The 18,801-nt window shown below is 38.0% G+C and overlaps 1 protein-coding gene across 1 annotated transcript in view; it reads left to right on the top strand.

Moving 5' to 3' along the window:
• LOC126092078 (tubulointerstitial nephritis antigen-like) overlaps positions 1–17,800 on the top strand; it is a 570,548-nt gene extending 552,748 nt beyond the window's left edge. The window contains exons 8-10 of the mRNA XM_049907500.1: positions 8,414–8,631; positions 9,432–9,571; positions 15,959–17,800. Coding sequence (XP_049763457.1) covers positions 8,414–8,631; positions 9,432–9,571; positions 15,959–16,138 — 538 coding nt within the window. The 3' untranslated portion in view covers positions 16,139–17,800. The remainder of the gene's footprint in view (positions 1–8,413; positions 8,632–9,431; positions 9,572–15,958) is intronic.
• The last annotated feature ends 1,001 nt before the right edge of the window (positions 17,801–18,801 follow it).

The following is an 18,801-nucleotide window of genomic DNA, read 5'->3' as shown; positions in this document are numbered from 1 at the left end:
TGAGTGCACGCCACTTGCCAACAGCGCTCGGCAGACCGGATGTCACCCATCCGAGTGCTAGCCGAGCCCGACAGCGCTTAACTTGGGTGATCTGACAGGAACCGGTTTACCACTGCGGCAAGGCCGTTGGCAAACTTATGTATAGCGCCATAAAATACTGGATACCGTGAATTCCAATTGTTATACAAATGCTTCATACGAAGCAGTGACAGCGACAGAGTTGTTTTATGGCACTATACAATAAGTTCGTTTATTTGGATAAAAGCGTATGTGGCCTGAAGATGGCAAAATGAGTTGCCAAAACTGGTTACTTTCAGAATAAAATAAAATACCTTAAAGTATAGGACTGTTGGTGACGTTATGGACATTGAAAGGTACTTACCAGCTCATGTACCCTGACCATGACGGACCAACATAGATTGAAAAGGGAAGAGGTTGAGATGGATGAAGAGTGGGGGAGGAGGGACACAGACAGTGCAGAGGAGGAGATGGTCACAGTGAGTAGGGATGAGGAGATGGACAGAGGGGGGGGGGGGGGGGTGTTACAGACAGTGGGAGGATGACATGGACAGACAGAGGGAAGAGCTGTGCATTGACTTAGAAAGTGTGAGGAGGTGAACTTAGTGGAGGGAAGGGGAGATGGACTTACAGGCAGAAAGGAGGTGATAGAGAGAGGGGAGAAGCAGATGGCAGGGGGTAGGAGGTGATACACAGTGAGGGGGAGGGGGAGATGGACAGAGGGGTAAGGAGGACATGGACTAACAGAGGACTGGAATAAATACATATCTGGTCAGTGCCAGTTACTCAGCGAGGGGGTGATAAAATTAAGAAATCCAAATAAAACATTCCTTATAAAATGCGTCCAGTTTTTATTGGACACAGAGCTACAGGTGTTAGAATATAACCTAAACAAATACTCACAGAATGTTTTAAGGAAAGGCAAATGATTGAATTCAAAGTAACAAATTCGACCTCCGTTTCGATGCACTGTTGTCGGACCTAGGTTTTGTGGTGAACTTTGTGCCTGTAAACCCGGTAGGATCGCAGAAATCTTAAGTGCGCCTGTAACCTGGAGTTCACCTTTCAACGATGTGAGGAGTCGCCAGAAACAACATTTGATTCAGATTCCTCGCTAGACTGAAGGTCCCCTTCTCCGGTTGGATAACTGGAGTAGATTAGGGATATGCTAGCAGTCCAAGTGGCATCCAATTGAAAGTCCAGCACCCGGCCACTGAGCCACACGAAGTCTATACAACTACATAAAGACAAGACGTTGTTTAACGTTGTCACCAAAACCCTCGGAAAGGTCTTGACCGATTTACTTCAAACTTTTACACAATGCCCAAGTAATCATCCACTTTTACACAACGCCCAAGTAATCATCCGGATGGAAATCGGGGTCCATAATATGACGTTGGCTTTTTGTTGCTAGGTGGGGTCGCATCAGGGATATGAAGGTCACCTTTGTTTTTTTTTTAAATGGGGTGCTGTATTTTGATACTTATTTTCTGATAGCGGCTCTCGAGACGAATCCAATGACATGCAACAGTAAGGTTCTTGAAGGTCAACAAAGGCCACAAGGGTGGTATGAACGACCATTCACAGAAGGTGTTTGAAGTGAAGACCATTGGTATGAATGCAGTGCTGCAATCTTCTTATCACGGATTGAGTGGTATTGGTTATCACTTCGGCACTTATTGAAGCATGTGCTCTGACAATTCTCTCTTGTATATCATGCAAATAGTAAATATTCGCCGAATACGGAGTATCCATCTAACGTGCTATTGACATGTAAACACCATTCGATGGTTTTGTAATACAACACTAATAGGAATGGTAAGACTAGTATCACCAAATAAAGCGAATGGGAATGATATATTCCTTCGAAGAACAAGTCGATATGCTTCTCATTTATGGAGAATGCCAACGAAATTCAGAGAGAGCTAGAGACTTATCACCTGAAAGATATCCTCAACATACTCACTCTACACGTCGAACATTTAAATATGTGTATGATAAATTGAGAACAACTGGATCTTTAATGCATCGGAAACATATCTGACAAAGGAAAGTTATTAAGGAGGGAACTGAAATTGGTACTCTTGCCATTGCGGTTCAAGATCCTTGTGTTAGTTCGGGTCAAGTCGTAAGGGAATCTGGCAAGAGCCAGAGTAGTGTTGTTCGTGTTCTGCATCAACATAAATATCATCCTTACCATATCAGTCCCCACCAAGAATTAACTGGTATGGATTGTATGCGTGACATTGAATTCTGCCAATGGGCTCAACTTCAGACTCAGAGGGATGACACATTTATTAATTTGATTTTATTTACTGATGAGGCTACATTCACAAACCATGGGAATGTTAATTTGCATAACATCCAATACTGGGCAACTGAAAATACATGTTGCCTGCCGGAAGTTGCACACCAAAAACCTTGGTCTTTGAATGTATGGTGTGGGACAGAATTATAGGCCCCAATTTTTCATCGAAGGAAATCTTAATTGTAGGAAGTACAGCACCTTCCTGCAAGAAACATTAGGTCTATTATTGGAAGAAATACCTTTAGGAACAAGAAACAGAATGTGGTATCAACACGATGGGTATCTGGCACATTTTTCACTGATGGCTAGAAATGAGTTGCAGAGACAATTCCCATATCATTGGACTGGACGCAGAAGAGATGTGTCGTGGCCAGCTCGTTCACCAGACTTGATGCCTCTCAATTTTTCTTGTAGGGATTCGTAAAAGACATTGTTTACAAATCACTTTTATGTAAACTGAAACTCCCAACTCGAACCTCAAAATAAAAACTGCAGTCAGTAAACCCATAACAACTGGGATACAGCAATGTGAAATGAAAACTTAACTCTATACACATACTATATGGAAAGTTTCATTTGAATTAGCTTATACTACCACCTCCTAAAATATTTGCTATTTCTTCTTAAACACCCTATATTGTGTATTAAGCACTTAAATATAAAACTATCCATCCAGTGCACCAGAATGTGCACTACCATACATCATACAAAGAGTATTTACATCATCTCCTTGACATGTTGCAGAGCATCTCATGAGTTGTGCTTTTGAGACTTCGGCACAATTCCTTATTAGTGCTGCATCAACATTGACCCACGTTATTCTCCAGTGAGTTGTCTGGAGTAGTAAGTTACAGGATTCGTGATGGTCATTTCAATTGGGCTGGAGATGTTTCTGAACCACACCCAATCCAGTGGCCACACCTAAATAGCAAAGTGTACAGGGAGTCTGTTCTCCTGTAACAATGATCCATGATCCCATCTCTTTGAGCTATTAATCACATTTGTGACATCCAAATAAAAATTTCCATTCATATACCTGTCTAAAAGAATGTGGCCCACTCAGCTTTTGTGATGACATTCCAGCCCAAATTGTAACATTGGGTTCCTTTTCAATTGTTGCACATAGTGGAGATTTTCGTTAGAGCTGATAACTACATTCCTGCTGTGTGAACTGCGATATATAACACATTCATCAAAAGATAAAATTTTGATATAGACACAGTATTTCAATTTTTTACATCATGTTGAACATGATGGTTCAGGGTATTCACAACTGTAATAATTACTTGGAAACAAATTGCAGCATGGATGCAGACTAGCATCTGCATGCCTCCGGTACACTACATTAGACTCGTAATCACTTGAGAATGGCCTTAGTACCTGAAAACAGTTGTGTGCAGTTAGAAAATAAAATTGTCAATGGTGCTTTAATTTGTTCCCAATTTGAAAATTGTGCCGACAAACCACAACAGGCTGTAACTTTCTGTTACATCTCATCATCAGATAATTCATTCATGAAAATCAATTAAGTCCTTTCATGTTCAAATCTTTTTTAATATGATAATACATTGATGACCTGTTACTTCAAGCTCAGCAGATTTTATCCAAGAAGATTTGAGACTTCCAATCTGATTGAGCTATGGCAGCACATGTTTCCTGTCCTGTTTTCCTATATTAATATGTGCCCAATCTTTGACACTGTCTGAAACAAAAGCAGAACAATGCAGTCAGCTTCAAAACAGGGATACTGATAAAATGATGGTTTATTTCTCCACTTGCACAAAGTTCAGAGCAGTATGAGGACTTCTCAGACACCATGTAGATTTATACACTGCAAGTCACCTTGAAACTCTTGATAGAGATTATTTCCCATTTCACTATTCAGCACAGTAATAATGATAGTTTAAGTATATATTTATGCAGTTTTATTAGTCCAATCTTTTTTTACATTATCCTAACAGGAGCGATACATAGAAGACTGTAGAATATTCCTAGTTTCCTCATTTAATACTGATTCTTGAAATTTTGACAGTAGGCTTTAGCCATATAGTTTGAGTCTATCTTCATGTATCTGTGAGTTCAGTTTTTTCAGCATCTTCTTGCTTTTCTCTCATGGTTCAAACAAATCTAAGACCATTTGTGCTGCTCTTCTTTGTTTATATTCAGCATCCCCCTTTAGTCTTATTTGGTATGGGTCCTGTGTACTTGAGCAATATTTAGTGTGTCCCTCAAGTGTCTGATGGGCAGTCTCTTTTGTAGAGTGATTAAATTTTCCAAGTATCCTACCAATGTACCAAAGCCCACCACCTGTTTCGTCTCTGACCGAGCCTATGTAATCGCTTCATTTCGTATCCCTACGAGCAGTATTTTTATGAGTTGACTAATTCCAACTGCAACTTATTGGTATTGTACTCATCAGATACTACATACTTATGTTTTGTGAAGTGCACAGTTTCACATTCTTGAATGTATAAAGTAAGTTACTAATCTTTACCTGACCCTGAAATCTTATCAAGATCTTAATAAATGGTTGTGCCACTTTCTTAGATTATACTTCATTGTAGATAACTGCACTGTCTGTTACAAGTCTGAAGTTAGCATAACATTGTCTGCCAAGTAATTAATATACAACATAACAACAATTGTTCCAAAACACTTCCCTGGGAAAGTCTGCTGGTGACATCCTAACCGAGACAACATGCTACATCCACCTCATCAAGAAATCCTCTATCACTTCACAAATTTTGTTTGACACTCCATATGTCTGTATTTGCATTAAAAATCATTGAAGTGGTGCCAAGTTAAATGTTTTGCAGAAGTCAATACACACCACATCTCCGGACTGCTTTGATCCATAATTTTCAGGATGCCATGTGTAAAAAGTGTGAGCTGGGCTGAATATGCATGATGTTTTTGGAATCCATGCTGTTCAAGATGTCTCATTATGTTTGAGCTCAGAATATGTTCTAAAAATTGGCAGCAGATACATGTCAAAGACATCAGGCCATAGTTCCAAGGATCACTGTTGCTACCCTTCCTATGACCTGTGCTTATTTTCACCTGCTGGGCATAGTTTTGTGTTCACAATATCCATGATTCATCGTAGTTAAAAGCGAAGCTAGCTTAGCTACAAAATATGTATAAACTGTGACTGGTCATCCACTGGGCCATTAAGTTTTGTTTAGTTAGGTTTTTTACTGTTGCTTGTATTGGTTGGTGTATGAGATTAGCTCATAGTGGTTGGACTAATATTCTAGAGCATTTTTAAGGGCCCAGAGGTGATTTATCTCTATCTTCTGGTTTTCAATCTGTAGGCCAGAAGTGACTGTTTCACATGTTTTGAGGGATTTACTGTGTTTTTGTGTAAGCAAATGGTGGGAGGGAATGGCCCTGTTATTGTCTGATCTCCTGGAACTGAACATTATGCTTTGACATTTATGTGGTTTAGTTTCTGTTCCTCAAAAGACTGCATAACTGAGTGGTTATAACAAGTCCAGAAAACTAAGTAGTGCCTTCAGGGAGAAGGAAAGTGGCATAGCATAAAATATGCATGAGAGACTGGACTGGTGAGAGAAATGGCAGCTAGGAGTAGGAATTGTAATTGCAAGGTTTTGGTGTTGTCAAGCTGTGGGATTTTACTTTTACCCAGCCATCCTATGATTGAGTACATTGATTAGTGGGCTAACTAGCTCAAAATCTGTTTCTGGTTGTTGTCTTACTATATGTGTTATATCTGTAATAACCTATTCACCATATTCTTCAGCCTTCCTGTTATCATTTAATTGCTTTCTTTGACAGAGTGTAAAATAACACATTCTTCCCATGTGTTGAACATTACCTTTACATATCTGTTGTCTCCATTCATGACAATAGTATTCAGTTGCAAGTCCACTTTTTAGGCACTGTATTGTTGATTTGTTTAGACTTGATAGCTCTAATGAAGACAGCTTGGGAAACTATAAAAATAACGAGGGCAGGGGGCCCGGATCATGGTGGCAGCCATTCAGTTGCAAACTTGGAAATCCGGAGAGAAAGAGAGCTCCATGCTGGAAAAAAATTTAGTCATCATGAATGTGCCTTTCAAGAACTAGGATGGAATATAACAATATTACAAAAAGGATAGTTGTTACTCATCAAATAGCTGAGATGCCGAATCACAGATAGGCACAACGAAAAGACCATTGTAAAGTGAGCTTTCAGCCAACAAGGCCTTCATTGAAAATAGACAACATACACATACACAGACACACAAATACAGCTCACATATACATGACCACGGTCTCTGGCTGTAATAGACCTAGATGCAAGACCTTCCCATACACCCTCCTACCACCACCTACTCCACTTTGGTCACATCAAAGGCAGGGCTACCTGTGAAACCAGTCCTGTAATCTACAAGCTAAGCTGCAACAACTGTGCTGCCTTGTTTGTGGGCACGACTATCAACAAGTCGTCTGTCTGCATCAATGGCCACCAATAAATTGTGGCCGAGAAACAGCTGGACCAGACCATTGCTGAGAACATTATCCTAAACCATCTAGCCCCTTCCCTGTTCCCACTGCAGCACTACATCCTCCTTCCTGAATGAGATTTTTCACTCTGCAGTGGAGTGTGCGCTGATATGAAACTTCCTGCCCCCCCCCCCCCCCCTCCGGTCTAACCTCCCGACTGCACCTAGCTGCTCTACCCTCTCTCCACATGCTGCTCTACCCTCTCTCCACCTCATCCCTGTATGCTCCCACAAGCAGCACTTTACCATCCCCCATCCTTATGTGGCTATTGTTCCCCACCTCAGCCTCCTCCTTACCACCATCACCCAGTTGCTTCACCCATAATGCACTGCTGTTTGCAGTCTGGCTTCAACAGATAGAGACTGTTGTCATGTGTGTGAGAGTTGCATTTGCGTGACTGTGTGTGTGTATGTTACCTGTTTTTGATGAAGGGCTTGTTGGCTGAAAGCTCACTTTCTGACAGTCTTTTTGTTGTGCCTATCTCTGACTCAGCATCTCTGCTATAAGGTAAGTAACAACTATCCTTTTCATAACATTGTTTCAAAAACTAGGGCTTTGTTTCAAAAACTAGGGCTTACTTGAGAAGTAAGAACTCATGGAAGACTTCAGAGGATCAAAGAGGAGATCATATTGGTAATTTTTTGGATAAATAAAAATTCAGGAATCAAGTTAAGCAGTGTAAGAGTTATTAAGCTGCCAAAACTGATGCTGATCATAACTGAGTGCTAATGAAATGCCAGTTGACTTTGAAGCATTCAAAGAGAAAGCAGCTGAAACATTGTAATCTACACAAGTTGAAGGCTAAAACTCATATTGCCTTGGCACAATATGTGACAAAAGAAATAATGATCCTTCTATGGGTTACTGGTGTATAAAATCAATGGGATGGCTTTAGAAGATGTTTAGTAAATCTAGCAGAATAAGTACGAGAATAAAAACTACAGAAAATATACATGTATGGACCTAAGTTTTTTTTTTTTTTTTTTTTTTTTTGGTTGGGGGGGGGGGGGCCTTGCCTACCTAGAGTGAGGTCATGTTTTCAGGGTTACACCCTTCTCTACTGTTACATTCCAAATACTTCCATTTTGCCTTCTCCAGTTCTCCATGTGTTCAGAAATTTTTTTTAAGTTCCATGTTGCTACTCACCACACAGAGAATGTGTTGATCAGGAGGAAGGCACATTTAAAAGTAGACTGTTGGAAAATACCAGCTTTTGGACAAAGTCCCTCATCAGATGAGAGATAAGCAAACACATATTCACACACAACTCAAACACACATGGTCTCTGTCATCTTCAGGCTCTGTGGCACTGATATTTTCCAACAGTCTACTTTTAAATGTGCATATCTGCTGCTCAGTGTCTCTTCTGTGTGGTGAGAAACTATTCTAATTCATATTATTTCATTCCAGGCTTTCCATTTTTAGAATTCACATATCAATATTTTTGTAGAGTTCTTTTGTTGAAGAAAATTGCTGAAGAGGAATTATTCTGCTCAGCTGCTAATAGAAACCCCGAACATGTGGAGTCAGAAGAATAAGTAGAGAATAAATGAAAAGCATGGACTGTATTTTACAGTGTGGTGGACGAGCCATGTTACCCATACACAGCACAGAGTGGCACCCCTGGTAAGTGCCGTCTGGGTCGCCGTGCAAACTTGCTGACTGCTCGCTGCACACCACCAAGGACTCTGTACGGACCACCCAGGACTGAGCTGTACCGCACCGGACCAGCCTACCGGCTTGGCTCTGAGGAGGACATCATGCACGAGATTATGGAGTCTGGACCTGTACAGGGTGAGCTTTCACTGCTGTTATTTTAGGCTATCCATGAAGTGGATTTTGAGATGTAGGATTCCTCATAAAGGTGTTTTTACCTAAAAATCAGTACCGGTTTAGGAAATGCCACTTACCTAAAACACTTTATTACACCTTTATTCATTCCTTCAAGCAATTATGTGATGCTCATATCTTATTACAAACTAGTGAAGAGGAAACATTAGGGTCTTGAGATCATTAAACATGAAGTGCCAGATAGGTTTGGGGAAAGATAGGGAAGAAAATTGACGGGTGGGTGGGTGGGTGGGTGGGTGGTGGTGGTGGTGGTGGTGGTGGTGGTGGGTGTGAATCATCCTACTTGGTATTACTTAACAGTAAAACTACATCATTAAATGTAGACAGCACTAATTTTTCTGACAGAACTGCAGACAACAAAATAAATAACTGTAGTATGTTAAAAAAACTAACATTTCTGCCAAGTGAAATTTTTAATTGAATATCTATTTGAGATAAAATGTAAAAAACAAATTCAATAATCAAAGGCTGTCACTCAATAAAAAGAATATTTCTTGCTTCCTAATTTTTGTAGCTTCCTGAATTCACGATAATATTGTGTTGATTCCCATGAACTATAGAAATAACAGTGACCAGCAAGAAACAATCTTAAACAATAATAAATGAAGGTGGTATTATTTCTTTAACTAATGTTCTACACTATAAAAGCACCTGTAACGAAACAGATGTGCTACATTTTTGATGACTCACACCACCATATGAACAATGAGCATAAGAACAATAATTTTTCTTTCTTTCAATAGCCACTATGAAGGTGTACCATGACTTCTTCATGTACCGTGGTGGAATCTACCGACACTCAATGCTTGACACAACTCAGAGAACTGGTTATCACTCTGTGCGTATTGTTGGCTGGGGAGAAGCTCAAGGAACCAAGTACTGGGTAAGTATGCTCCAAAACTTCAGCTCTTGATTTTCTCCCTAGAAATATTTTTTTCCCCATCATGATGTTTGTGCCTCAAAAATATGCATCTGTAATGATTCAGTTGCTTCCTGAAATGACTAAATTTGCTGTTCAACCGTATTTTGTTTGACATAGGAGAATAAAAAGAAGTCTTTTGCTGGGCAATGGAACATTAATTAGACATTTTTCTCCAGCATCAAATAAGCAATTGTTTCATGTGCTTTGGTAGGTGGCATTGTCATGACGAAGAATGATGTGATGTTTTCAGTTCTTTTCCTCATCTTACTACTGAAAAATTGTTGTGTGCCGTTCATCATTAACTGTTCTTTAATTCTCTAAAGCAATCATTATGACCTTCCCAGTGCAACCAATTAAACAAGCCATGCTTTACTTGGAACTGTTAGTCGAACATACCTTTTTTTTTATTTTGGTTTGTCTTGGACATTCAAATGGTTGATTACTGTTTAGTTTCAAGCTCGTATCAACATATCCATGTTTTGTCTCTTGTTATTTTCCATTTCTTTGGTCAATTTGTTCAAGTATTTCCTTATAAAGTGAGGTGAATTTGCTTCAGAGTTTCAGTCAAACTATGTGAAATCCACTGCAAAAAAGATATCTTCAACAGCTAAATGTTCTTGTAAAATCTCCAGTTTTCTAAGAATGTCTGTCTCACATTGAGACACATACAATCTTCAATCATGTTTCACACAGCATCAATGTTTATTTCAAAACAACTGATTTTGAATGAATTTCAAAAAATTCATTGCTGGTGGAAGTCATGACAAAATTCCACAAACCAATTGTAAAATTCTTTTCTGAAGATGATTCATTACCAAAAATTGATTGGAGTGATTCAAGGCATTGTTGTTGAGTTACATCTTTACCAAAAACATAAGAAAAACCTTTACATGAAGGTTCCATTTTTAAAAAATATTGTTGCTTTAAATGCTCACAATAAAAAAAAACTACAAGGCCAGTCTCGGAGCTGTCATTTTTCTAACAAAAATAATTGATAAATTTTAATACAGTAGTGATATCACACCTCAGCACAAATGTATACAGATCACTTGTAAAAACTTAAGAGGTGACCATCATATCCATCTATTTCTCTTTCCTTCCCTCTATATAATGTGGCCAACATTGTGGGTCATCCAAATGAGATTTATCAACTCAGGTTCAAGTCATGGCTTTGAGCAGACCACTGAAGTAAACCAACGTGTTCATCCTTAAACCACTATGATACAGTCTTTGTTTTGCAAACAGAATAATTATAAAGCTGGTATGGGAAAGCACTACTTCCAAACTGCTGTATTGAAATTTCTGCCAATGGCCAAAACGAAAAGTCTAAACTCATACCAGGAAAAACTGTCTCAGACCATTACACCACCTTTTATCTCATTTCGCTGTTATCACAGCACCACCAGTAAACACCATTTGCCAGGCCCCTATCGGGACCACCAATCTGTCAGTGTGCCATATCATGTTCCATAATTCATCAGTTCATAAAACTTTCTTATACTACCCCCACAGACTACTGATAACAGCAATGGTGTACACCTCTAAGAAAACTGCACTTTGTTTGTGATGATGAGCAACTTCTGGACAGTAACATTGAGACCTAGTATCCCTTAATCAATTTTATACAATAGTCATCAAGGATATCTGACAACTTCTTTGTGTAGTATATTAGAGAGTTGACCAAATGTGATCAATTAGTTAATTATGGCTATAAGACCATTGCATAGACTGAGAGAATTTGCTGTGTTTGCAGTTCTCAGTAACATCATTATCAGTGCACCTGGACACAAATAACTGCTGCAAAAGAAGTGATTGGACGGCTGAACCTGTGGACTCTTTAAATGTTATTTTTGATCTCAATCTTTCTGTTGTCTTATTCTGATAGGAAACACTCGGTACTTCCTTAATATCCCTTGAATGTGTAGTTTTGTGCCACATAGAGCTTGTAAAGGCACCAATGATGAAATCTAAATGGAATTTTTATATTTTATGAAGTTGCCAAGACCGTTAATAGTTATAGTTCATTACTGATAACATGATGTAATATCTTTAAATTTTTTATTTGTTTATTCTTTGGTAGCAAAGATGTGATTATTCTGGGATAGCTGCTAAGAAAAGTCAATAAAGAAGTCTTAAGCAGGCCAAGTGGCATGTGTTCTTTGTGATTTAAAATTAGACTAAATATCATCAAGCAACATCTTTTGGGAACTGCCGTAAATGTTATGTTACAGCGGTTAGGTATTTTGGTGACCTTGGTTTTCTGACAACTGACACAGGATTTAGTCCACTGTCACACATCACTTTTGATGTTTGACCAAATGGCTCTGCTACTCAACTGACACAGGATTTAGTCCACTGTCACACATCACTTTTGATGTTTGATCAAATGGCTCTGCTACTCAACAGTTTCACTGTTGTCTTTATGCCAGGATGAGCTAAACCATGAAAATGAAGAAATATTTGATAACGAAAAGGTTGAGGAATATAAGGTTTGATATTTGCAGTGGATGTGTCACACCACAATGTTTTCCCTGATGGACACCAAATATAACTGCTGTAATGTAATATTTGCGGCAGTTCCCAAAAGATGTTGCTTGATGATATTTAGTCTAATTTTAAATCACCAAGAACACACACCACTTGGCCTGCTTAACACTTCTTTATTGACTTTTCTTAGCTGCTATCCCAGAATCATCACATCTTTGCTACCAAAGAATAAACAAAAAAATAAAATTTTAAAGATTTACATCATGTTATCAGTAATGAACTATAACTATTAACGGTCTTGGCAATTTCATAAAATATAAAAATTCCATTTAGATTTCATCACTGTTGCCTTTACAAGCTCATTAGGTGTGGGTTCTGTATTTTTGGCCACATAAAGACTAGTTCCTACAGTAAAGATAGCTCTTCCTTTTCATATTGATAGATTCTGTTAACAGAATTAAGTACTGATCTCTGTTAACCTAATCCTCAATACAAGTGGGGCTCTCTCATTTTGGCATCCAAGTAACCTGCCCTTCCTTCCTAAGCCTCCCCAACCCATCTTCCCCCTCCCCCTCCCCCTCCCCTCCCGAAGAAGGAAGTATTACATCTGAAAGCTACAAAGTCTGTTACTTTTCCTTTTATATGTGTCTCTTGGCAGTACTACAGATTTTACTTCCCAAAGAAAAGCAATAGCCAGCAATTTTTGTCTGATAATTTATTAGTTTTTTCAGTTGAATTTTCCGTAGACACAGGACAGCATAATTTCACACATATATTTTTCATTTTCAGATTAAAGTATATTAATTAATCCTTTCATATTTTGTTCTCCATTTGTAAAATAAAAACTACATCAATTGTTATTTCAGTGTTCTCTTTCTTTTGCACAGGTTATCACTGTACACCATCATTATATCACTAATTTGCTCTGTTTTATGCATGTCAGTGATCATTCCAGTTTAGAATAATCTTAAGCTTGTATATTGTAAAGGAATTACCATACTGTGAATACAGATTTTCCGGACGTGTACTACTGACCAAAAGTTCTCGGGTTTCCACTGGCTAGTAGTATTAAAATACAGTGAAGTTTTGAAGAGTGTCACACTCACCATCTCCCCACAAAGTGTCAAGATATTGTGGATGCTGTAATACTTATTCTAATGCCCTCTTCTACTGGGCTGTGTGTGGCTGGGTCTGTCTGAGCAACAGGCGGGGAGGTGGTGAAGCTGTGGTAGTGGGGATAGCTGGTGTGCATGGAGGCGGTGCTCGCATATTTGTCTATGCATTCCAGATGTGTGTTTTGTACTGGATGGTGCTGAGCGCACACTATTCATATTGCCCCTAACACTGGGTTCTGTGCTGCACTCAGTTGGAATCTCTTGTCTCTACTGACCAAGTTCTCATTAATACTCCCTATGCATTACTTTGTAATGCTGTCCCAATAGCCAGTTCCTTGGCATAGCATCTAGGTGTTCTGAAAGCCAAAGGTATGGGTCTTCCTTGATACTATGCTGATCTCTCTGTGTGTCCCAGTCTTACATCTCTGATATGCTTCTTGCAGCATTTCAAAACACCACAACATGTTTGCCGCATGTGTTGTTGGCCACATTTACAGGCAATGCTGTATATCCCAGGTACATTGAGTTTTAATGGGTCTTTCACAGTGTCAAGGTACTCTTTTGTTCCTGGACATGGTCAGAAGATTTTTCATGTAGCTTCACAATTTTGGCTGAAAGCAGTTCCACATACAGAAGGAAAGTGAATCTCTTGTCTTCTTCCTCCACTTCCTGGTTTGCTACATCTTTTCTCTTCTTGAATGCCCTGCTAATCTGTGTATCAATGTATCCATTTGTGTGGAATGCCTCCTTCAGGTGTTGTATTTCTTATTTCACCTGGGAGATATTCTTCATCGTAGATGATGTATGTCCTATGTACCAGAGTGGTTAGCACTACTGCCACTGTGCTGAATGGTGGCAGCTCATTGCTCACAGGCACAAGTCTCTCTGGGTATTCTACCCATATGCCACTTAGCCCAGTGTGCCATCTGCCTTCTTCTTTATCAGTATGTCTCAGAAAAGGGATAACCACTCTCCTCTATTTCTGTAGTGAAAATGATGTTTTGATGAATGTTGTTAAGGTGGTTGAGCAACTCAGTCCAGTGGCTGCCTGCCATGCGCATACACTACAAAAATATTGTCAACATAGTGAAAGAAGTGCTTGAGTTTATGACAAATATGGCACTCTTTGAAATGTCATGGTGTTTTAACACTGCCACCTGGATGCAAGCTCAAGAACTTCCTCTTTTTTTTTTTTTTTTTTTTTTTTTCCAAGATATAATACACTGTTAATCATTATCACTTTTCTCTTCATTGATTAATTACTGCTACCCTCTAAAGAATGTTTTAGGTGTATGTGTAACCAGCTTTTTTATAGCAGCTACCAGGGTTCAATTAATTTATGAAATTGGGGATATCTGACTAAGGCCATGCTGTGGAAGAGTCCAATCTGATAAAAAAATCTTAAAATAAAATTTTTCGGAGTTTTAAATAAATTAGTATGACAATGGAGTGAAAATGCTAAGTTTCATATTGCATCTGAATCTGAATACTGAAATTGAAGATGGGAACAGCCTTTTTGTATTTTTTGTTTATTTTCCTGAATTAGTATAATTGCATCTACAAGACATGTTCAGAAAATAAGTGTTCTAGATTCTTATATTTGCTAGAATATAACTACAGGATATCATTGACATACTTGTTCAACATAATCACTATGCTGTTCAGTGCACATGGTGAGCCATGGCACAAACATTTTGTGCTCTCCTCAAATAACTCTCCCACCAGCTCCTTCCCCCACTTGATGATGTTTACCCAAAATTGTGGTTTTGAATTTTTTGGCAGATGGGGAATTGGAATTACACCAATGTGATGACTGTCTTTTTTGTCTCAGATGTTTAATAAGCCATCCACATTTCATCTCCAGTCACAATAGAGCTCAGAAAATCCTCACCTTCCAATTCAAGTTGCTCAAAAAACTCATGGACACTACTCAGCTGATTTCCCTCTGCTCATCTGTCAGCTGTTTTGGGGACCCATCCTACACGGGGATTCTGGTATCCCATAATTTCTGAGTGTCTCACACAGGAGTACTCTGGAGACTTATGGAAACATCACAGAAATTTTATCCACTGTCAATTGTTGGTCTTCATGAACAGTTTCCTTGATTTTTTGCACAAACTTATCACTGAAAATAAAAGGTCTCCCTCTCATCTGTTCCTCATTAACATTTTTTCTGCCTCCACTAAACTCTTTTCACCACTTAAAACGCACTTGTTCTGTTCATAACACCTTTGCCATTAAACATTTTGATTCACAAAAAAAAGTGTTATTCTTCTGCAAGTAGGAAAATAACCATATTGTGTGGCTTGTACTTCACGGAATTTCTTACTGGCATCTTTCACACAACTGGACACTGAAACATGAGTCTTCATACTACCAGGGGCCTGTGATTTTCACTCTGGTCAGAGGATCCCCCCCTCTACCACTCAGTGTTGCCAAACCTCAAAAATAAAAAAAAAAACACACTCTATTATGGTCATAGTATGCTTACTTTCTGAACAAGCCTTGTTTAGTTTAAAATATAAGAACAAGTACAGAAATGACAAACATTGCAGCTATCATCCTAATGTGCTGAATGGAAAAGCTGATATTAATTTGGCTTTTCATATAAAGAGTTAAGTTACAACTGTATTTGAAAGCTTTTCAATAAACTACAGATACATGTAAATTCATCTGCCATACTATATACATTCCACAAAGATTAACTGTGAAATATTTTAACTTGGAAAATGTTTATCATTTCCAGATTGTGGCTAATTCCTGGGGTGACCAATGGGGTGAAAATGGATATTTCCGGATTCGCAGAGGAACAAATGAGTGTGAAATTGAAAACTTTGTTGTAGCAGCGTGGGCAGACACACAAACCCCTGTCATGGATAATATGATGAGCAACCACGACAATCGCCTCAGCAATGTTGTGTACTGAGGCTAAGGAATGCAACCACTAGAAAGAAACTCAGCAACTCAGTCAGTCAAAGGTTGTTTTCTCATGTTAGTGGGGCTCTTTTTCAGTGGTGAGACATGTAGATTCTTAATCCGGCATTCAAAAAACAATAGCTGCATATAATTGTCTTTCTTGTTGGATTTCTGTCCTTTTTTCAGTACACAAAATCCTGAAACATGTGACACCAGTTCTTTGCACTTTAACTTGATTGTTTCACCATGCTGGAGTAATGACCGTGCTGAAATTCAGAATACTGCTGAACATTTCTTGACAGAAATGGTGCCTTGTTCATGTACATGGTACTAAAGAAGAAGAGGTTTGTTAATGTTGGATGGACTGCTAAATACTTATCCTTTCACTGTTCATCAATTTGTTATTATTCCAAAAAATTAACAGTTGTTCCTGCTTAAAGGAATTACTGTATGGTTTCTACTATAAAAAGTGTTTTATCCTTTGTATTAGGCATTAATAAAACACAGATATTTAAGTAAAGAGTTCAACAAATCCAAAACAACAAACTGCACTTTCTAATAATAATGCAATTAGCAATCAGTCAAGTAATTGTGTGGTGTTTCATGTGTGACTTAGAGATACTGTACTCACTACAGTATTGACTTTGCTTTAAGTGGACTGCTTTATAAAAATCATTAGGTTTAATTTTGATCATAAACTGTCGTGATATTAAAAATCATGAAAGTTTTTGAATATAAATAGTCCAAAGGCATTCAGTAACATAATAATGGCAACAAGTGACAGGGAAGATGTTGGTTGATGTACCATGAATCTTCTTTGTTGCATTAAACAAAACTATAATCTTTGCATTCCTTATGAAAGGTGCAGCAGAAGCTTTTTACATGGAAACCAAAGTTCTGAGAAGTCAAATAGAAAAATAAATGAATATAATGTTGGTTACTGAAAGAATTAAAATATTTCTGTGAAATATAAATTTCACTTGTAAGATACAAATGAATTGTTCTTTTGACTAAGGCCATATTGTATTAATTAATTTATTGATGCTAGTGTAAGATAAAGAGTGTAATATTTTAAATAATGTCAGGCTTTATTATAATTGAATTTTGCATTGTGCCTAACACTTATACATTTAGTGTTCGAGGGATTTAACCCATAAGATACTGCCAAAACAATTCACACAATGATTTCATGACAGAAAGATGATATTTCTGCTTGAAATTAACTCCCACTATACTTTTGTGCATGTGTGTAATTGAATGACGCAGTCATGAGGTGGACAATCTGCTAGATATGTAAGTGGAAGAAATGATAACCATGTTGTGGTCTAAATATGTGAAATGTGATTGAAAGAAGTGTTATTAAGTGAGAGAAAATTGTATCTACATTGTTCTGTCTGAATATGGGTAGTGTAGTAGTGGATATCAGAAATAATTCATGAATTCCAGAAATTTGCAGAGTAGTGTGAATATTTCGTATTCTTGATGCAAATGTAATGTGATACCGTTTATGTACAGTAGGTGCACAATGTGAGTGAATGTACTTTTTTATAACATAACTGTAAATATTGTTTAACATTTCATTATTTAAGTTCTATTTACTGTTCACTGCCAATATAGTTATACTATAATTATACACTTCAGTCTTACCTCGAATAAAATTTTTATTTCCACACTGCTGTGTTTTATTGTACAAAACTGTTGCACACTATGTTGTATTTAATAAGACATTAAACACTGCACGTCTTTCGTTCACCTAGGTGTGGCACCTTAATTACAATTTCCTAAATACAAGTGACAAATATTATCCAAAATGAAAATTATGATGTGGTCAACAAATCTGGAAACTATTGAGAAAAAAATTGCAAAGAACCTTTAACTCACAGTTCCCACTTATGAGTGTACATAACAAGAATGCTGTCAGTTTTAAAAGGGAGTATGAGAAGAGAGCAGTTATTTTATTTTATCTTGTTGGTCATCATACAAAGCAACAAATAAATCAACTATGCTACTCCATTTTGTCTGCTAAGTCATGATTCACACCAAGACAATAGTTCAAAATAACTGTTAAAACCCATAAAAACACAATAAATGGTTCCAATTATTAAAGGGCATTCACCCCAATGCAGAGCTCTCATTTGTTTTGATTTAATTTCGTATAGTTATTTTTTATCACAGAGAAAAAGCATTCAAAGAATGATGTCCCATGTTTTGTACATAAACTACATTTGAACATTTAACAACATTTAAATCACGTAACTCGGTAATGAATAATTCACTTTGTATTGTAATTTTTGTGGGATCGAACTTATAATATATCATTACTTACAGGTATGTTATTGTTCTGTAAAGGATAAACAGAAGGTTTCAATTTTAATATCTAATTAAATATGGAAAACTGAGTGAGGTGGCACAGTGGTTAGCAACTGGACTCGCGTTTGGGAGGATGCAGATTCAATCCCACATCCGGCCATCCTGATTTAGGTTTTCCCTAACGACATCCTTCCCCATCCTTCCCTAATCCGATGGGCCCAATGACCTTGCTGTTTGGTTGCCCCCCCCCCCCCTTCCTCCCTGACCAGCGAAATATGCAAATGTAACAACCTCACTAAAATGTTCCAAAAACAACTACTACTACTTCCACCTACCCTCTCCCCATTCTCCCTGAAACATGCA

The sequence above is a fragment of the Schistocerca cancellata genome, chromosome 7 (assembly GCF_023864275.1).
Source record: "Schistocerca cancellata isolate TAMUIC-IGC-003103 chromosome 7, iqSchCanc2.1, whole genome shotgun sequence".
NCBI classification, from domain to species: domain Eukaryota; kingdom Metazoa; phylum Arthropoda; class Insecta; order Orthoptera; family Acrididae; genus Schistocerca; species Schistocerca cancellata.
This window is presented reverse-complemented; position numbering and strand designations above follow the sequence as displayed.